At 48.8% G+C, this 17,888-nt stretch overlaps 5 protein-coding genes across 5 annotated transcripts; 2 read left to right on the top strand and 3 right to left on the bottom strand.

Moving 5' to 3' along the window:
* Positions 1–6,292: 6,292 nt before the first annotated feature.
* M421DRAFT_8320 (uncharacterized protein) lies at positions 6,293–6,826 on the bottom strand (the record flags this gene model as incomplete). The annotated part of the gene is made up of 1 exon (XM_033597544.1): positions 6,293–6,826. The coding sequence occupies one exon, from the start codon at positions 6,824–6,826 to the stop codon at positions 6,293–6,295; it is 534 nt and encodes a 177-aa protein (XP_033445122.1).
* A 4,288-nt stretch (positions 6,827–11,114) lies between these two features.
* Positions 11,115–11,617, bottom strand: M421DRAFT_424293 (uncharacterized protein). The gene has a single exon (XM_033593708.1). It carries the CDS (start codon positions 11,597–11,599, stop codon positions 11,171–11,173), a length of 429 nt encoding a protein of 142 aa, XP_033445123.1. The 5' UTR covers positions 11,600–11,617; the 3' UTR covers positions 11,115–11,170.
* A 2,415-nt stretch (positions 11,618–14,032) lies between these two features.
* On the bottom strand, positions 14,033–15,142 carry M421DRAFT_95029 (uncharacterized protein; the record flags this gene model as incomplete). The annotated part of the gene is made up of 1 exon (XM_033598259.1): positions 14,033–15,142. The coding sequence occupies one exon, from the start codon at positions 15,140–15,142 to the stop codon at positions 14,033–14,035; it is 1,110 nt and encodes a 369-aa protein (XP_033445124.1).
* Positions 15,143–15,344: 202 nt separating this feature from the next.
* M421DRAFT_268361 (mediator of RNA polymerase II transcription subunit 21) lies at positions 15,345–16,270 on the top strand. The gene is made up of 2 exons (XM_033588764.1): positions 15,345–15,486; positions 15,545–16,270. The coding sequence occupies exons 1-2, from the start codon at positions 15,454–15,456 to the stop codon at positions 16,004–16,006; spliced, it is 495 nt and encodes a 164-aa protein (XP_033445125.1). The 5' UTR covers positions 15,345–15,453; the 3' UTR covers positions 16,007–16,270.
* M421DRAFT_268354 (uncharacterized protein) lies at positions 16,271–17,284 on the top strand. Its single transcript, XM_033588763.1, has one exon. The coding sequence runs from the start codon at positions 16,534–16,536 to the stop codon at positions 17,122–17,124; it is 591 nt and encodes a 196-aa protein (XP_033445126.1). The 5' UTR covers positions 16,271–16,533; the 3' UTR covers positions 17,125–17,284.
* The last annotated feature ends 604 nt before the right edge of the window (positions 17,285–17,888 follow it).

A 17,888-nucleotide genomic window follows, 5' to 3' on the forward strand; every position in this document is an offset into this window, starting at 1 on the left:
GATCGTCACCTCTGTTGACTACCTTGGACTAGCACGTCTCAGGGCATGTATATATGGTCGCCTCCTAGCTAGCAAGCAACTCAGCGCAGTTTTCCATCGATACATACGGCGGCTGCGTCTGCCGCAACAGGTTTTGATTTTCTGGATTAGCTTGTAATGTCAAGAGAGATTAAAAGCAGTGTCTTGGACTTGGTGGGGCGGGGGCTGCTCTACGCATATGCTCGCTTTCACATCAGACACACTGCGCGTACCCAGAACTACAAATGTCTCAACCCATATATTAGCACTGAATCACGCATTAGGCTTGGTACGAGTCCTGGTTGACAGTTCAATATGCAGTGGATGTCTGTTGGCATCAAAGGTTGAAAACAGAGCCTACAATGTGTTTTGAAGAATGCAGTTTGTCAGCTTACTGTAGAAAATTCTGTTATGGCACACGTAGCCGCTGTATTTACTATTTATCGATGGAAAACTACTCTGAGTTGCTTGCTAGCTAGGAGGCGACCATATATACATGCCCTGAGACGTGCTAGTCCAAGGTAGTCAACAGAGGTGACAATCAATGCCTATAGGACTAACTTACACCGCAACACACACACCTAGCTGCTGTGAACAACAAAGCTAAACGTTTTACTATCAGTACTAACGTAGATTATTACTGAGCTGGCTATATCACCAAACTAGCTATTTTCTCTTAGCACAACTAACACAAGTCACTATAACTACAACTACTTACTATTAAATAGTAACCTAGCATACTACGTGCTTGTATTAGATTTAGAAGATATTTCTACACCCTCCTAGCATGTTTGTGTGTTGTTTCTAGTCTTGCTGTAGTTCCTACAGTGCTAAACAGTTAACTAAGCTCCTAGTTAACTACCTCTACCCTAAGTCTTCTTAGATAGCTAAGCTACTACAGACGCCTTAGCAGATACCTGCAATGCTGCTAGGCCATACTTAAGTGTGCTACTATGCTAAATCTGCTTTCTCTTATACAATTTTCTCTTAGTTATTACTACTAATTACTCTTTAAGCTCTTACACGCAGGCCTTAATAAGGACATTTTTATATAGTATCTCTTTAGCCCTATTTATAAGCTTTAAGAACCCTTCTTATACTATACTTAGTAATTATTAGAAGGAGTTACTTATAAGCTTAGATTAAGACCTAAACTTGTATGTATTACTTAGTGTCTTAGATTGCTATAAAGTTTTAGGTAGAGGTACTACTAGTAGGGTATGCAGCTGTACTTTAAGGCAATCTAACACTACCTGCGTGTTAGTAGGAACAAGCCCTAATACCTTAAAGGCCTTTTAGTAGTTAACCTTTATAAATATATTGTAATAGAGTAGGCGCCCTGCCCTTGAAATCAATACTACGTGACTTCTCTGCCTATACCAAAAGGTAAGCACAAGAATACTTAAGCAAGTGTTCGTTGCGTAGTATAATATATATAGACAATAATAGTGCTAGCCAGCTAGCTTTGCCTCTAGCTGCTATGAGCGCTATGCCACGTGTCGTGTTCGTGCATAGTCGTTACATATATTAAGGAACACGTCCCTAAAGGCTAGTAGAAAGCCTTCCTTATTAATATAGAAGATATGTTAGTGTGCTAAGTCTTAAACATGTTAGGAATACTTATACTTTAATAGTAAGAAATAGACTATATTAAGTAGCTAGAGGATGTGTAATAAGTAAGGTAGTATTGTAAAGAAAGTAGGGGAAGGACTAGACTACTTTCTTCCTAGTCTAGAAGGACCTAGACAAATCTAGACTAGCTTTGTCTAAATAGGAAGCGTATAGCCTAATAGAGGTAAGGTAGGGTTACGTAATATAATAGACAAGTTATTATATTAGATACTAGGTAGAGATTCCTAGGCTAGGTACAGAGCGAACAGAGGGGGGAGAGCCAAAGGTATTTATGCTTCTTCTCCTCTGTGTGTATTTCTAAGCAGAACGTTCTAGACTCCTCTAGGTGGGTCTACTTAGTAATCTATGCTTAGTATTGCTGCATATACAAGCAAGATTACGTAGGTGCATGCGTAATTATATACGTTAGCATCTTACAGAGTAGGCTACTCTATTTGTAAGCAGAGGGTCTAGAACATTTCTAGTTACTAAAAATAGAGAACAGCATATCTTAAGAACAAGAGGAGATACAGGCTTTGTAAGCACACTATTCTAATCCTCTCTTTTAGGAGATTATAATGACAATGCTTAGGTAAGCATAGCGCTATACCTAAGAAGGAAATACGCTAGAGAAAGATTATAAGAACAAAGTCTTATAACTTTACAAGTATATAGAGAGTAAGGATTTTGTTTTCCTAATGTGTCTTTGTATGCGTGTTAAAGTGCTTTAACTACTTAAGGCTAAGTATATTATTTGTCTAACTATTCTTAGAGACTAAGAGCTTCTAATTATAGGGTTTATCTATCTCCTTATACTAGGCAGAGATGTGGACGCGTCCTTTGTAGATAATAAAAGGCAGGGTTGCATACCTAGCAGCGCAGATGCTCTAGATAACAGTGACCCACTTGCAATCACCTAGCTAAACAAGCTCTAGCTAAGCATGTCTCTCTAAGCCTGTTACAACCTTTAAAGACAAAGTAACACCTATCTAGAACCTAGTTTTATTAAAGTTATATATATTATTATTATAAATACTATACTTAACTTTAGTATCCTCTACTAGCTTAAACTACACACTAATTATCTTAGGATCTTCCTGTAGTATCCTCTGTCTATCCTTAGCTTAATTAAAGGCTATTTTAAGCTTGTCTAAATATATTATAAGCCTACTAGCCTATAGTTTACTAATAGGCTCTTTACTATAAACACTAAGTATCTTATTAGCTATATCTGCCACCTTATATAGCTAGGGCGCAAATCCTTACAAAGTAAGGTTAAGTATATACTAGACAATTGTCTGCTCCTCTAGTATAGTAAGTTTCTAGCAATTAGTGTGTATATCTAGTTAAAATGTAATATTGCAAAGGCAATTAGAGACCTACTAATAAGGTACATTTAACACTCTAGCAGCGCTGTAGATACTGCGAAATTGGCTAGCATAGAAGGCCTAGATAGTAAGGATAACTCTACCTTCTCTAGTAGTATTCTAAAGTTGTTGTTGTTAAGGCATGTTGTGTTAGGGTAAAAGGTGGTTGTGCCAAGAGAAAGTGGCTGGTTCAGTGATATGGCCGGCTCGGTGATAATCTACGTTACATATTACCCTACCTTACCTTACCTAAGTTATATATTACCTATACCCTACCTTACCTCTATTACGTGTTACCCTACCTATACCTACCAATCACATGATTATACCCTACCTAACCCTACCTTACCCATCTGCCAGTCTACTTGCGCGGACACTAACCTTAAACCAATTTCAGCCTATTTGCCAGCTTAGCTGTAATCAACCTAGAGACAGTCTTTAAACATAAAAATATCTCTGTAGGGGCATATTACGTGTTTTGCAGATCCTTCTTATGCTGTTAGGCCGTCTAAGCTGCCTGCTTCGCCTGACATTGCAATGGATAAGGCAATTGGACGTGTGCGCTGATGGTAGCTATAACCAGAATTTAGTCACAAGATTAGCAATTAACGTGTGCTGCTCTCCTTGCTGGTCTTTCTTAACAAGCTCCCGCAGCTGCGCAGCTGTCTAGGTGTTGTTAAGTCCCCTAATTAATAGTATAAAGTTCTTCTGCGATTAATTGCTATTAATTTCTATCATCTTGGCTTATCTTATGAGTCTAGTGATTGTCACCCACTTATTAAACCACGTATCCAGATTTGTCTTCCTTGGCCTTGTACTAACAGCTCTGTAGCAGCTGCAAAGCTAGTAACCTCGCTCACCAACTAATAGACAGAGGTGCTTCTTGAGCGTCGTCAATCGACTGTACAGATCTAAGCAGTCAAGAATAAGGTCTAGATGCTTGACGTCAATTGTCCTAGCAATCTTAGTGATGAAGCTCCTCAAGGTTTTTTCTTTCTGCAGCCATCTTGCCTTGTCACACCTGTACTTCCTTGCCCACATGTTGTAGACAGAGACCTTCCACGGCGATACACAACTGCGATGCCGCGGCTCGCTGCGAGAACACATACGCGTCGAATAGCCCCACAGCGTGACCAGAGGAGACTTCTGTAGTTACTGTGTGGGTCTGAGAGGGCAAGAGTCTTATCGATATAACCGGAGCCATGGCTGGTGGTTATGTTGGCGCGGCATAGCGGAAGATGAGCGAATACGAAGTGCTTTGGTGCATCTGGTGACTCGAAATGGATTCCATGTGCGTCAGATAGTATATTTGCACGTCTTAAGCGGCTCTAGTTGATGATTCTATGGCTGTAATTTTGCAGATTGATCAGACTGCAAGCTGTGCAGTGGTGGGAATACCGCCGAGGTTTGACCTGCCGATCAGGTTCTCCGACGCCTGCGTCTCAATGAGGTCATTTATCACGATGTCAAAGTAGGCGATGTAAGGAGTAGGCGATGTAAGGATAGTTGACAACCTTGACTCGATTTCATTGATGGTGGTGTGATCGAAAGTGTTGCGTGACCATATGTTGCGAAACGTTCACCGTACGAGCTGCAGTTTGTGATTGTAATTTCGTCTTAGTGGGATTGCGCGACAAAGCATTTGTTGGAACGCAAATTCCAATGTCGCAGTGATGCGAAAGCAACGCTGTGAGTATCGATACGACGGACCCGAGTTGCGAACAAGCTTCCGAAAGTTAAACGTGTCGTCTTGTGCAGAGATGACTAGCTTGCCGCCGATATGTTATTTTCTCGTCAATGTAGGGCTTTCCATCTGCATCTTTGTGTAGAGAGATGGTCACCGGTACGCTCTCGGCAGGGCAGCCGTCGAAGCACAGTTCCACAGAATTCATCACAGGTATAGATTCAGTCCCAAAGTTCCCAGGAGCAAAAACAGGGACTTGCGAACCGTGCCGACACACTTCAAATCTTCTGGACGGGCTGTAAAACGAAGTTTTTGAGCTCGAGACGTCCTCCCCCACGGTCGAGACACAGTAGCATCCCTATGGCAACATGGTAGAACAGGTCAGTCTCGATTGTCGATTTTGTTGCACATGCCTCAATTAGGACACCTTTGAAAGGCTCAGCGATCCAGCTGGACTCCGTGGTGGAGCCTTCGTGTAGCTTTACAGATTAGAGCCATCCCCGTACGAACAGATTGTGGGGTATGGACCTCCGCTGGCAACAATCAGACCGTTCGAGTCCTTCTTGGCCATAATCATTTCATGTCGTTCAACGGCACCGTTGTGCTCTCCAAGCGTACCTGTTGGCGCATCCTGCATCGTCAATTTCCTGTCCATGTCACAGACAATCATTCCGCGGACGCTGGTGGATACGGGTCACTGGACTGATTGGTTGTAATGAAACTTCACAGTCACTAATTCATTGGTCGAAATTTTACAGAGATGAAAACTTTCGCATGAACAAGACTCTCACCTCTGCTACAAGCTCCTTGCTGATAGTGCCCGCTGGAGTCAAGGCGGTTTGCCGTTATTGCGCAATAGCTCATCCAGGCATCAGCATGTCCACCATTTCGCTCAAAGAGGGCAGTTTGACACACCAAAGGACCAATTGTGAGAGGTCACAGTTGTTTGCGCCGTGGGTGTTCCGCGGCGCATCCTAGGTATATGGCGCTAGACTGGAGCTGCGCACAAGAGAGTCGCGGTATTTGACCTAACGGCTCGGTGAAGGTGGTAGTGATTATGTTTGGCGCCGTTGGGCAGGGGCCAAACGGTCCCGTGGGGTAAGACTGCCATATTTGATTTAGGAAAGAAGACCCGTCCATGAACCGTGGAACAAGCCAGCCACCCTGGGTGAGCCATGGAACTTCGCAATTCTGCTACTGAGTTCGGAACAGCGTATGCATCTAACCGATGGTTTACTTGATCGTATAGAAGTTCCGGTTGCCTAGCACTAGAAGCATGCTACGATTGGTCGTGCTTGCTATATAAACTGTGACGCGCTGACCGACAACAATGGCGGCTCCTGTCTGGACTCAAAATGTTCCAAGGTGGTAATGAGAACCTCTATGTACATAAAGCCCAATTGGGGCTGCTGGCTCATCATACTGTCTCGTCGTCACAGCGACCACTCTAGCGATCGTCCGCGTATGTGGTACTAGGTCCAACGACTCAGAGCTTTTGGTTCTGGCTGCATATGTTGCCTGTGTACGTATGCGGGGGCATGGAAGTTGGGCGATTGTTATTGTTGTGGGATGTCGGGTTTGCAACTGAAATTATCTTTTTCTGATAGTGGTGTCAATCATTTTCCGGCGATGATAATTTGCCATTCGAGCTTTGGCCTGAATAGGAGATGTTTGACAATGGTGATGGTAGAGTATTTCGCATGCCTCCGATTGCCAAACGATCCGCTTCGCGCTGTACGTAGAGTCTCAGACGAGCATCGGGACAGTCCGAATGCTGGCCGACAAGCTCCATCAGATCCCGCATGCCACTCTTTAAGATTTCGACTTCAGCTTTGAGTATCTTGTTCTGTCGTTCCACCTCTCGAGCGGTCTCAACAAGCTCCTCTTGCTGCCTTTTCTGTTTGCTCCTGCATTTACTCGCGGCCTTGCGATTCTTCTCAAGGTATACTGCTCGCGCAGACCCTGGTTCTGCGTATTCGGATCCCCGTCTCCGTCCTACTTGTGTTTGCGGCATCGTTGGCGATTGCGATCCAAAACTGGATTGCAGGCTGTCGCATCGGCCCTTTGCCGATAACGGACCGGCCTCGTCGACGAAAGCTGAGAAGTTCGATGGCGCGGTATGGTGCACATGTCCGTCGAATGACATCTTAACGTCAGAGCCAGGTGATGCATGGTCAGCGTCAAAGCGTGTGTTCAAAGGTGAGATCGTCGCAGAGCCACACAGGTCTAGATGGGTGTTGCTCGCTGTGAACATCACAGGTGATGATTGCAAGCCTGTCGTGGATACCCCAAATGCGCTATTCCTGCTGGAATGTGCCCTGAAATCATTGAAGGGCTCGAGGGAAGATTTGTTGCTGTAGTCGTTGTTGTTCAAGGCTTTCCGTTGGAAATTGGACTGGAGAGAATACTGTCGGTCCGACGGTCGCGTATTCGGTACATGGAATCCCATGTAGTCTGCCTGGTCCCCTTGTGAAGCAGCCCAACTATCTCCTGCGTTGTACATCGGCGCGTTTTTCGACGTTGAATCGAATTCAAAGTCAAAATGTAGAGTATTAGCACCCAGGGGTTGGACTCCTAATACAGACGTAGACATAAGTGAGGCGTGGAGGGTTAACAGGTTGGAGAAGGGTGGGGTAGGGTTATTCTTGTAAAATGTTGGGTGTCCCCTACTCGGTTCAATAATAGCAGTTCTCAGTTTCCGCGGACGAAGTTGTCTGGAACCACCAAAGACGAGGCGCTCTTATATGACTACTTGTCCCGCATGAGACTGGACACACAGATTTCTTGAGCATTTTCGGTTGGCTGCTGATCATGATGCAACGGCACAGATTACACGCCAGTAAGGCCTGTCCCATCCATAGCGGAAAGTTGGCCGCTTCGCAGCAGAACATGGGGCAATGGTAGGGGATTCAAGCAATGGCCCATGCGCTCGGGATGCTACGACTTTGCGGCTAAGGTGGGATGTCTCTGCCATCGCAGGCATTTGCATGTTAGCGCTGCGCGAAGAACCCCTTCAGCTGCCGACCGTTTGCGGCGGGCATAGGGTTTGAGCAGGCGTAGCCTAGATCATCTGAATAGAGGGCCGCGTTAGCCAACCTGACCGTGCATGAGACTTCGTGGATTGGGTGGAGCTTGGCAGCGATTCGCCCTACCGGTGAAGCTCGCCGGAGCTAATTAAAACGTCTCCGGACGTGGAGTTCGCCAATTCGCCTAGGCCCAAGGCGACGACTGTAACAGGTGCAGGTTTGTTCCGGGCTGGCTTCCGCGGGACAGGGAAAGGAACGGCGTTAAGGGTCTCGTGGTGGCGGCGGCGGCTAAATATTGCAGTCGAGATGGCTTCGGTTTCCTTGAGAAGGTTCGAACTGACTATGGCGGTCGCTTGCTTCCATGCTGTTGGCTGTTGGGTGATGCTCAGCCGAGCGGCTCATACAAAAGGTTCCTTCCGGAGCCAGTGGGCACTAGGCTAAACTCGGCCAGCGCACCGTTGCAAGCTAATTTTGGAAATGTTCGACCGGTCTTTCTATAAAGCCACACCGTTTCCCTCTTTTGTTTAAGGATGAGTACATGGCCGTTGAAGGAGAATTAATTAATACGTTGCCCATTCAAACCGGCGGCGATTGCTGTGCTCTGAAAAACGGCCCAGCTTCAGCGTTAATCCGGCTGCTAGCTCGCAGGTGTGCGAGTGAGAGGTCTCTAGGCGAAGGGACGCTTGCATTCCTCTGGAAGGCTGCAAATGCATTGCTAGGCCGAGTTTCCGTACCGGTGCCTCACGAAAGAGCCCAGCTCTCTACGTCAGGGGGTCTCCGTAATTCACAAACACGTGCCAAGGAGACCGACAAACCTAGCATATGAGCCACGGCAGAGTCACTTCCGATGTCAAGTCTGAAAAAGTAGCACTCGGACTAGTCGAGTGACAGCGGAGTCTTACACTAGATACTGACAACTTTGGCTGGCAAGTCAGTGATGCCTCTTCACGGAAGTTTCTCGCACCTAGTTCAAGCCCTCAGGATTGCCATTCGACACCTACCGCATAGCTCAGATTCCACAGGCATGTTGCATCCGCCATGTCGGGGAGCTGGTAGTCGTGCGGATAACCCCCTTTAGCGACCCGCATGCTCGGTGAAGATTGCCTCAGCCAATGAGAGAGCCACCGGATCTTTCTTCCATCCAGTGAATCTCGCTCTTTTACGCGTCAACAGTGCCAACTCGTGCCAGTTTGCTTACACCTTCGAAATCGCTCTGTGCCGTCTACTCTTCCTCTCATTTGAACAGGTCTGGGCTTTTTGCTGCTGCAAGCCTTGGCTAGCAGAGAATCAAGAACGATGGTTCAACAGACGCTTAGCTCAGGCACAGCGACTAATGCTAAGCTGGTTCGATGTCTTTCGATCCTTCGGCGGGTTTACACACCAGGGATCTGCTCACAAGGCTCGACCTTTGCAAATGATGAGCCATAAGATTGCAGACCCTTCATGCTTAGTCTTGACCGCATGCAATTTATCCATCTGGGGCAATGGAAACCTCAAGCTTTGGCCTAGACGTACTTGTCCGGGAATGGATGTCTAAGCTCCAACATTCTCCGAAAAGCACAGAGCTTTGAAACCCCTTCAATAGTGAAGCACCCTTGATGCGTTTGACCCTTGGTGCGTTTGAGGTACTACATCTTGGCAATAGACGTAAAAAAAGACCGCTCATGCCATCGCCCCGGCCGCCTGTATCTCCTGTCCGCTGTATTGGCATAGAGGGTCTCTCACGTCTCCAGAGGGCTGCGCGATAGGGCTAAGGAGTCTCTTTCATCATCAGCAACACTTCCGCGGTACCGATACGGTGCTGGCCAAGCAAACCGAAGCCAATTACACAGTATGAGAGTTCTCAGCAGATTATCTATGTTAGAGTTCCTCTACTCCACTGCGCCGCGTAGACTACTCGGCGCATTGCTCCAGCAGTATCGACTCAGGCTCTCCTTCACTACGTCTGCTTATCGATGATATGCACATTGATACGGCTCAATAGCCCTCAACGCTTCCAATTTGATGTGGTACCATCCGTTAGATAAAGCAGAAGAAATGCAAGCACACAATGATCATGCAACTGGAACAAACACTTTACGCTGACAGGACGGCTTTGTGATCCCCTCCTTTGAGCTAATTCGGAGCGGACTCTTCGTGCTTCTGAACCCTGCGCTATTCTGTTGGCTTTGGAGTGTGCAGGTCTCGGGTACCTAACACGCTGACAAGGCCAGGAGTGCACATGTGAGAATCTCTCGCTAGGCAAGGTGTCTACATTCAGCCAGCCAGGCTGACTCGTGCAACGAGAACGAATTGTCAAAGAGTACGCAGTTGTGAGCGGCTCACCATTGACAACCGACAGCGACAGTAACGAGTTGCACATCGCTGTGAGAGTAAAAGGTATTTTTCTCCTTGAACAGTGAGGAGATATAGCAGAAGCCTACGTCGTGGCGAGGACTGGAGTACGCGCTTGAATCCGTGGTGTGCAGAATGTGGTCTTTGCACGTCTCGAGACGCATCGATTTAGGCTGGCTGCTTGTCTCCCGATTCCCTGGACTATCGTCAGCCCTCACACCAATCGCTAGAAATGCAGCCTCTGACTGTGCTTATGCGAGGTGCCGCTCCATATGGAGAACCCCCTTCAGAGACCCACAATCGTCCAGTGGGCAAGTATTGGTTGAATGACTGGAAACCCTGGAGGTACGTAGATGAAAGAGTGGCAAGAGGATTGAACTTTATCATCAGCGGAAGACGGTCCCCCAATGGGGGCCGTTCAACGACGCTAAAACATGCTAGTAGGGTGCAGGGCAGGCCCAATTCGATGATGCGTTCACTGACACTTTGTTTCGAACTTGGCGGTGATTTAGTTGTCGTGGACATGCAGTTTAAAAACGCCATACATCAGCAGTCCACACCTACTCTTTCGGGTAGGTTCGGCTAGTGAAGATGCGAACAATATCGCCTTATTTCGGCTTGTCTCGATGATGCATCGTTACTTGAGCAAAATGAAGATCTCAACGATTGAATGCCTCGACTCTTCACTGGACGCGTTCAAGAAGATTACCTCGAACGGACCTTAGCAAGCAGGACTGCCATCAATCCCTGTGCCGTCTGGATGCGCCAGCACATCGATAGCCATTAAGGTGCACACTACAAGCGTCCGGACGCCTCATCCGCTTTGCAGATGCTACAGGAATCATTATCACGGGTAGCAAATGAACTAAGCTCTTTGGGGCATTTCTCGAGAATGCGCATCACTTGCGAGATGGCAAAGAGTAACCCTACGTGGTTGACGACACCGGTACGCAGCTTGATCTGACTGATGTAAATATATCTTATTCTTTCTGGAAGGAATGGTTAATGGTAAGTGTGGGTGGCATCGCTTCATCATTTCACGTGTTACGATTTGACATTGCAAAAACGATCTCTCTTGATTATATTATACAAATATCATGCTTGTACTTGGGGCTAGAGCTTTGAGTATCTCATTTCTTCCTGACTAAGTTCAGTAGGCCCAGGAAATGGTCCGGTCCGTTGTTTGCCTGTTCTTTTCTACGCACCATGAGACGCATTGCTGTCTCTTTGGCTGGGATCCCATGTGCTTTTTCCTTCGACCCTAAAGCAACCTTGATATCTCCTGTCAATTCATGCTCCATAACGTTGTGTGAGTCTGCAGCCCGTGATAAAGCTCTGTGCTCTGGCTCTGACCCAAGTGCTAGCATTGATGGGGTCGACTGGATGGCCCTATATCTCTTGTCCAGACCGACAGGCTTGGGTGAAAGGGCTGATGAATCGGGTTCTGTTAGATTTGGTGACTCTAAACTTGGAGATGCCAAATATACTTCGATTCCTTTTTTAAGGAACAGATTGCCTGTGACCGGCTTGTGAGTCTTGTAGACAACTGTATCCGCCATCGCAGACTTTCGTTTGACCGTTCCGACTGGATCAGGAAGTATCTGAGTTCCAGCAGACGTAAAGAGTACCTTCGTCTTGTGACCTGCAGGGCTGCGCTGCGTTTTTTTGTCTTGGCCTTCCTCCCGTTCGACAGCTGCTTGGGTCTTAGGACGATCCTGCGAGGCTGCAGGTTCTATGGTCATGACGCGATCTCGAATTTGGGAAGGCACATCGGGCTTTGGCAATTGTAGGGGTGGCGTGTCTGAGCGGTCGTTCCCTTGATACGTCTCCTCTGGTACATCCCGTGATCTCAACACAGGGTTGTTTTGACGATGATCTAGACCTGATTCTAGGTGGTCGCCGTGCTTACTCTCAAGAGCTTGGCCTTCTGCTTCGAGCCTTGTATCAATCAGACTCAGCACGAAACTCGTAGCAGCAGCCTAGTCAACCATCAGGAATTCACTCTTCGACAGAGGGCTGAGCACATATTACCGCTGTTTGATTCTCAAGCGTGGATTCTACCCTATTTCGTTCGTCTTGCACCTGCCTTAGAAAGGTGTCCACGGTGAAAGTGGCTCGCTCGCGCCCGTTGACCCATCGCATAAAGTTCAGCAAGGAATCGAGCTGTGTCTGCGTGCCACCGAAGATGGCATCATAAGCTGGGCTGGTCTTGACGTTGGTCTGATGGCTTGTAGCCTGCTGTGTGGCTTCCGGATCGTACAGCATGGCTGCAGTGTGTTGTGAAGGCGCCGTCGAAACGCTGAACTCGAGCGAAGGATGATAGCGCAGCATTGTAGAAGCTTGCTTACATCAAGAAGTGAGAGAATAGAGCGTTATGGATAGTGATGCTGATGAAGTTGATACAGCGATTGTGGGTCAAGCTCGAAGTGAAGAAGGAAAAAACCTCGCGTGCGCAAGCGTCAAATTCCCCTCGAGATTCAAGTAGAAAACTTGGGCTGCGCAGACCGCACAAGACCAAAGTTACAACTAAGAGTGACCGAGACCCTTATATAAGAGGAAGTTCGCAAAAAAGAGGCAGTAAGGAAGGTGCGAGCGCCTTCCTCTCGTACATATACTCACCATCAAAGCCTCAGAAGCCAGCATACACACGACTACTCTAGATAACCCCACGCAACGCAGTTTGCTCTCGAGCTCAGCTGCTAGATCCACGTAGCTTCCGTGAACTCTCGCCCTCACTTTCGCAAACCCAGCAGCGCACACCCTAACCCCAAACCAGCTAGGCAGGGTCCTGCACCTTCCAGTCCTCCGCACCCAACCTGCGACAGCTCCTCTGCTCCCTAAAACAATCTCAACTATCGCAAGCAGCTCGATAGGCTGGCTCTCCTATCCGGATTCCCTCTTCACGGCGCATCTTTGTGCGACGCGCCGTTGATATTGCCATCGAGCTGAACGGTGAGATGATCCTGCAGTCAGCGGGGCGTGCAGCTCCGCATCCGTCAATTCCTCCTTCACACAACCAATGATGGGGGCTTTGGAGAAGTGTTCCGGACCATTCGCGAACGCTGACGGGTACACGTCCGCACACACCGTGTGGTGATGCGAGGTGTGGACGGCGAGTTGAGATTGTACCTGCAGCATGTCGACCGTGGACAGAGTGAGGAGAAGCTTCAGCTGAAGAGGGGAAGTCATGTACAGGATTTGTTGAGCGGGAAAGGGAGGATACAAATCCAGCCAGTGGATGTGATGGGTGCAGGAGGTCTAGGGATTGCTGCATGCAGGTACTAAGGGCTAACTCGATTGAGTTTGCACGGGGTCGTGAATTCATGATATGTCTGGGACATAGGTATGTGGACATGCGTGCTTGCTAGATACGTTTTGTTACTGCCGCGTGCTTCAAGCTCACGGTCTTTGTCAAACTCTGCCAGCTTTGCTAGCGACAAGGGCCCTTGAGAGCCACAAAGACACGATGCGACGCAGATATGAGTCTCTATTCCCAAAACCTCTCCCTGCATCTTCCGTCTTCATTCTCACAATGCCTCCCTGGAACCGGTATGATGAGAACAGCCGCAGGAGACGCGTTTCTCGGGCTGAACGGCTAGAATGCAGATTTGCGAAATACCATCGGCAGGCAGACGTGCTCCTCGACGGTCTTGACGTTTGGGAACCAGACAAGCGAATATTGGCTGACTGCAATGTGCGGTACGGAGAGTATACGCACAACCCAGAAGATGCCGTAGAGAAGATTGCCCGGCCGAACGACGTCCTTGTCGCTCTCGACAGGCAAATGAGGGAGTACAGACTCCAGGTTACCCCAGTGAGGAAGTAAAGTCAGAAATGTTGGTATTGATCGGCCGGTGAGAGTACGGCCTGGCAAGGGGATCGTGGTAGCAGCGGCTGCGGCAGTCGGAGAGCCGTCCTTGTACTTCCTCTGGAAATTGTGTGACCCATAGCAGTGTTTACTCGCACAAATGGAAGACACTTTCAATTTTATTTCATCCTGCATCTTTCTCGACCTTGGGCTTGTTCTTTGAGCCTGGCGGACGGCCACACCTTGGCTTAGGTGGTCCTCTAGGCACAGCGATCTGACCACCCCGAGGCGATGGGGCAAGATGTAGGGTGGGTTTCCGTCCTTTCCTAGCTGGAGTAGAAGTTTTTGTAGCATCCTCTTCCTTCTTTGGCCGGCCACGTCCACGTCTTGGATGGGCCAATGGCGCTGTAGGTCTCATGCTTCGATCTTCGCCGAGTTCAATCATGCGAATCATGTCGAGCGTATCCTGGTCCAGATGGTCTCGCTCGGAAAAGATCGGCGACCCCATCCATGTCAACTGAATGTCTTTCTGTGTGCCCGTGTTTGCGAATTTGGATGCAAGCTTCTTGCGCTGAGGCGGCTCTTCTTCTGCCTCCAACATCTCAGACTCGGCCAGCAGTGCACGCGGTGTATGTCTCATAGAAACGCCAACACCTTCCAGTCCCCGATCAGACGCAGCCTTGTTCCATACAAACTGCTGAATAAGTCCATGCTTGGACATCATCACGAAGCCCATAGGCCACGGGCTCCGCGCCATAGCATCCAACGTGCCCTTTGTAGCCTTGAGCGTCGTCACCAACAGTCCTAGAACAGGCTTACCCTTCCAATTTGGCGGTGTTCCTCGAAATGAGCCCTCGAGTTCTCGAATATGACTTGGACTGAGCGAGCATTTGCGCGCCTTGCACTGGATGATGACAGGCAGTGGCTCGCTCAGAGGCGCCAGAACCCAGTGTCCAATCAGGTCGATGCCAGCATCATTTTTTGATCCAACTCTGAGCAAAGAGAAGCCCAGACGCATGAAGGCAAGAGCAGTTGTATACTCATAGTGGGTACCAATGTAGACGGATGATAATGGAGCGAGGTTCGTGCGGTTTACGTATTCGAGGAAAGTTGGGAGAGAGTTATGGCCTTTGTGTCCATTTCTGACGATAAGTCGAGGCAAGTCGACAGGCGCAGCATTCTGGGCGGACGTGGTCGCGATTCGGCGGGGGACGAGGCTTTGCGGAGGAGTTCGGGGGTGCCAGGGGAGGAGCGCTGCGTGTCTGAGCCATGCTACACGGAGGATAGGTCGCATTACGGGGTCGCTTGAGGGGGTGTATATTGACGAAACATGTTTACAAGAAATCTCAACTGGAAGGAGCGAGGATGCGATCAAATCTTCAAAGTGTGAGGGTGAGGGTCGAAAGTCGACAATTCGCGTGGGATTCACGCCAAGTGCGACTAGCTCAGCCCTGTAATCGCGTCCTCCCGCCGCGGACCTGTCAATGCTCTTACCCCACAAACAAGGATATCACGCTCGCCACATTCGATCCGTCCTTCGCAGCCGATCACCTGGAAGCCATACACAGAGAACGAATAGCCACGTCGACCTTCAGATAACTTGCAATGGCCGACATCCTCACGCAGATGCAAGATGAGGTGGACATGGCACGCATAAAGAACCTCACATGACGACATAGCCCCTAACAATCCCCAGCTTCTCAACATCATGCAAAAACAGCTCTTCCAAATCCGCACCCGTGCACCACCTAGCGTCCCCGAAGGCCAGCAAAAGCTCAGCTCTTTCGCCGAGAAGGAAGCAGCAGACAAGTCCGAGAACGCAACCCAGAACTCCACACAACCAACACAGACAAGCGTTGCACCTCCGCCCCTGCCGACTCAGGAGGAGTTCAACGAGGATTTGAAGGACATGGCCAAGGACTTGGTAATCAAGAGTCAGCAGATTGAGTTGCTAACTGCGAATCTGCCAGGTGTGAATTCGAGTGAGGCTGAGCAGGTGCAGCGAATGAAAGAGTTGGAGAAGGAGCTGGAAAATCTCGAGGGCGAGAGGTTGCAGGCGGTCAAGGAGAAGGAGGTGCTGCTCAAGAGAGTTGAGGACAAGATCATGGGTGTTGGGAGGATGCGGCGAGCTCTGAGCCTTCAAAGCGCGTACGACTGATACTATGGCGACCTTGGATGGCTAAACCAACGAGCCCTCGAGCCCAGGTCATCTCAGCATCCCGATTTGCAGCCGGCAGGTGACCCTTGAGCCCCCATCTCTCGGAGGACCTTTTGCAATCTGTATGGGACACAGCTGCATCGGCAATAGATCAGACAGCCTCGATAGTATTGGACGTACCACAGTCCGGAACTTCGGATTTTGGATTAGTCTCGCAGTCTTGTCGACAGGACCCACCCTCTGTCTCTCACGCAAGACTTCACAAGCACCTGGAGCATATTCGTAATGTCACGCTGTCAATCGTATGTTCGCCGGGAGGCGGAGAAGCCCGGTTGGTCTAGCCATACAGAACAGAGTGGAGAAGCAGATGCCATCTACATGGATTTGACGACATTAGTAGGGTCCCGGATGAGAAAGAGGGCACTGCTGAGGAGGCACTTCCTGCAAGACAGGAGGGCCTAGAAAATGGTGGGAGTGAAATCAACGTTTGCTAGCATCCATATGCATGCAAACTCTTCGCACATCACATGCGCACATCGAAGCCAGCTCAGATAGTTCATAACAAGACACACAAGACTTCACTCGGCACCACCTCTTTCACTCGGTTTACTTCACGTCACGTATTGACTGAGCGCCACCTCACAATGTTCTCCAACCCCCACCCCACATCAGTAACCTCAACTCCAAACCATTTGATGTTCAAACGAAGACGCTCCAAATCGCCAACCAAACCGCCAGCCGCACCCGCTCCTACTAAGGAGCACGACTACAAGACCAAGCGAGCCAACATCAGCGCCAAACTCGATCGCGTGCTCCTCCAGATAAGCCTTCACGAAGGAAAGCTAGTGCAGCTTGAATTCGAAGCCACTTCAAGCCTTCGAAACCAGAGGAAGCCGCCCAAAGAAATGGAGCAGAGGGTTATGTTCACAATGAATACAATTGCTTCGGCGCAACAGGATCATCGCGTTGCAATACAGGGGATGCGTGCGTGGACGAAAGGGAAGCATCAGGAGTTTGGCAAGGATATCGAGGCAAGGATAGAGGCGAATCTGGACAGTGTTCGCAGGAAGTTGGGAACGCTGAACTATGGCGACTTGATCGTGGAGGTAAGTGCATAGATATCGCGGCAGAGCGGCGGCTACAGCAGCTGTTCACCTCTGTCTGAGGTGCGCGTTCGAGTGACACGCGACTTCGATATTTGCGTTTCAATGTCCCGATATTCTTACTCTTCAACCATTCAGCTGTTTCTATCGGCGATGAACTAAGCTCAAACATCAATGATGATTATTTAAATATCTCAGTTGTCGGGTGGGTGTATCAAAGTCAAGGGATGCAAGCCTATCGTTTGCCATCAAACCCGCCTCAGAAATAGCGCTGTCACGAGCCACCGCTCCACCAAGCAAGTCCCAGCGTATGATCTTGTGAGGTTTCTCTATCCATGTTATCTGCACACGTCAGTCGACACCCCCGACCCCACACACCAACCATGGACATCAAGTCCGCCGCCCAGCGACACGCCCAGCTCGAGACCGATCTCAACTCGCTCACAGCGCGCATCACTCAGCAAGAACAAGACAACGAAGTGATGAGCAAGATATTGCTCACGGAGGAAAGCGTCTCCAGGAAATTCCTGTTGCAGGCCAGGCTGAGGAACAACCAGAGCGCTGTGGAGAACGCTAGGATACATTTGTGGCGTGCCTTGAAGTCGTTTAGTATGAAGAGTGGCTTTTGGGATGCGGATGTCAAAGCGCAGATGAATAAAGTGACGTTCGAGATGGGGAAGGTTATTAGTGTAGCGGAGGAGGACGGTGAAGATGAGGTTGAGGGGATGTGGAACAAGTCGGCCGAACAGTTGTAGCTTTGACCTATGCAGCTTTTGCTC

Source organism: Didymella exigua (assembly GCF_010094145.1).
Source record: "Didymella exigua CBS 183.55 unplaced genomic scaffold M421scaffold_34, whole genome shotgun sequence".
In the NCBI taxonomy this organism is placed as follows: domain Eukaryota; kingdom Fungi; phylum Ascomycota; class Dothideomycetes; order Pleosporales; family Didymellaceae; genus Didymella; species Didymella exigua.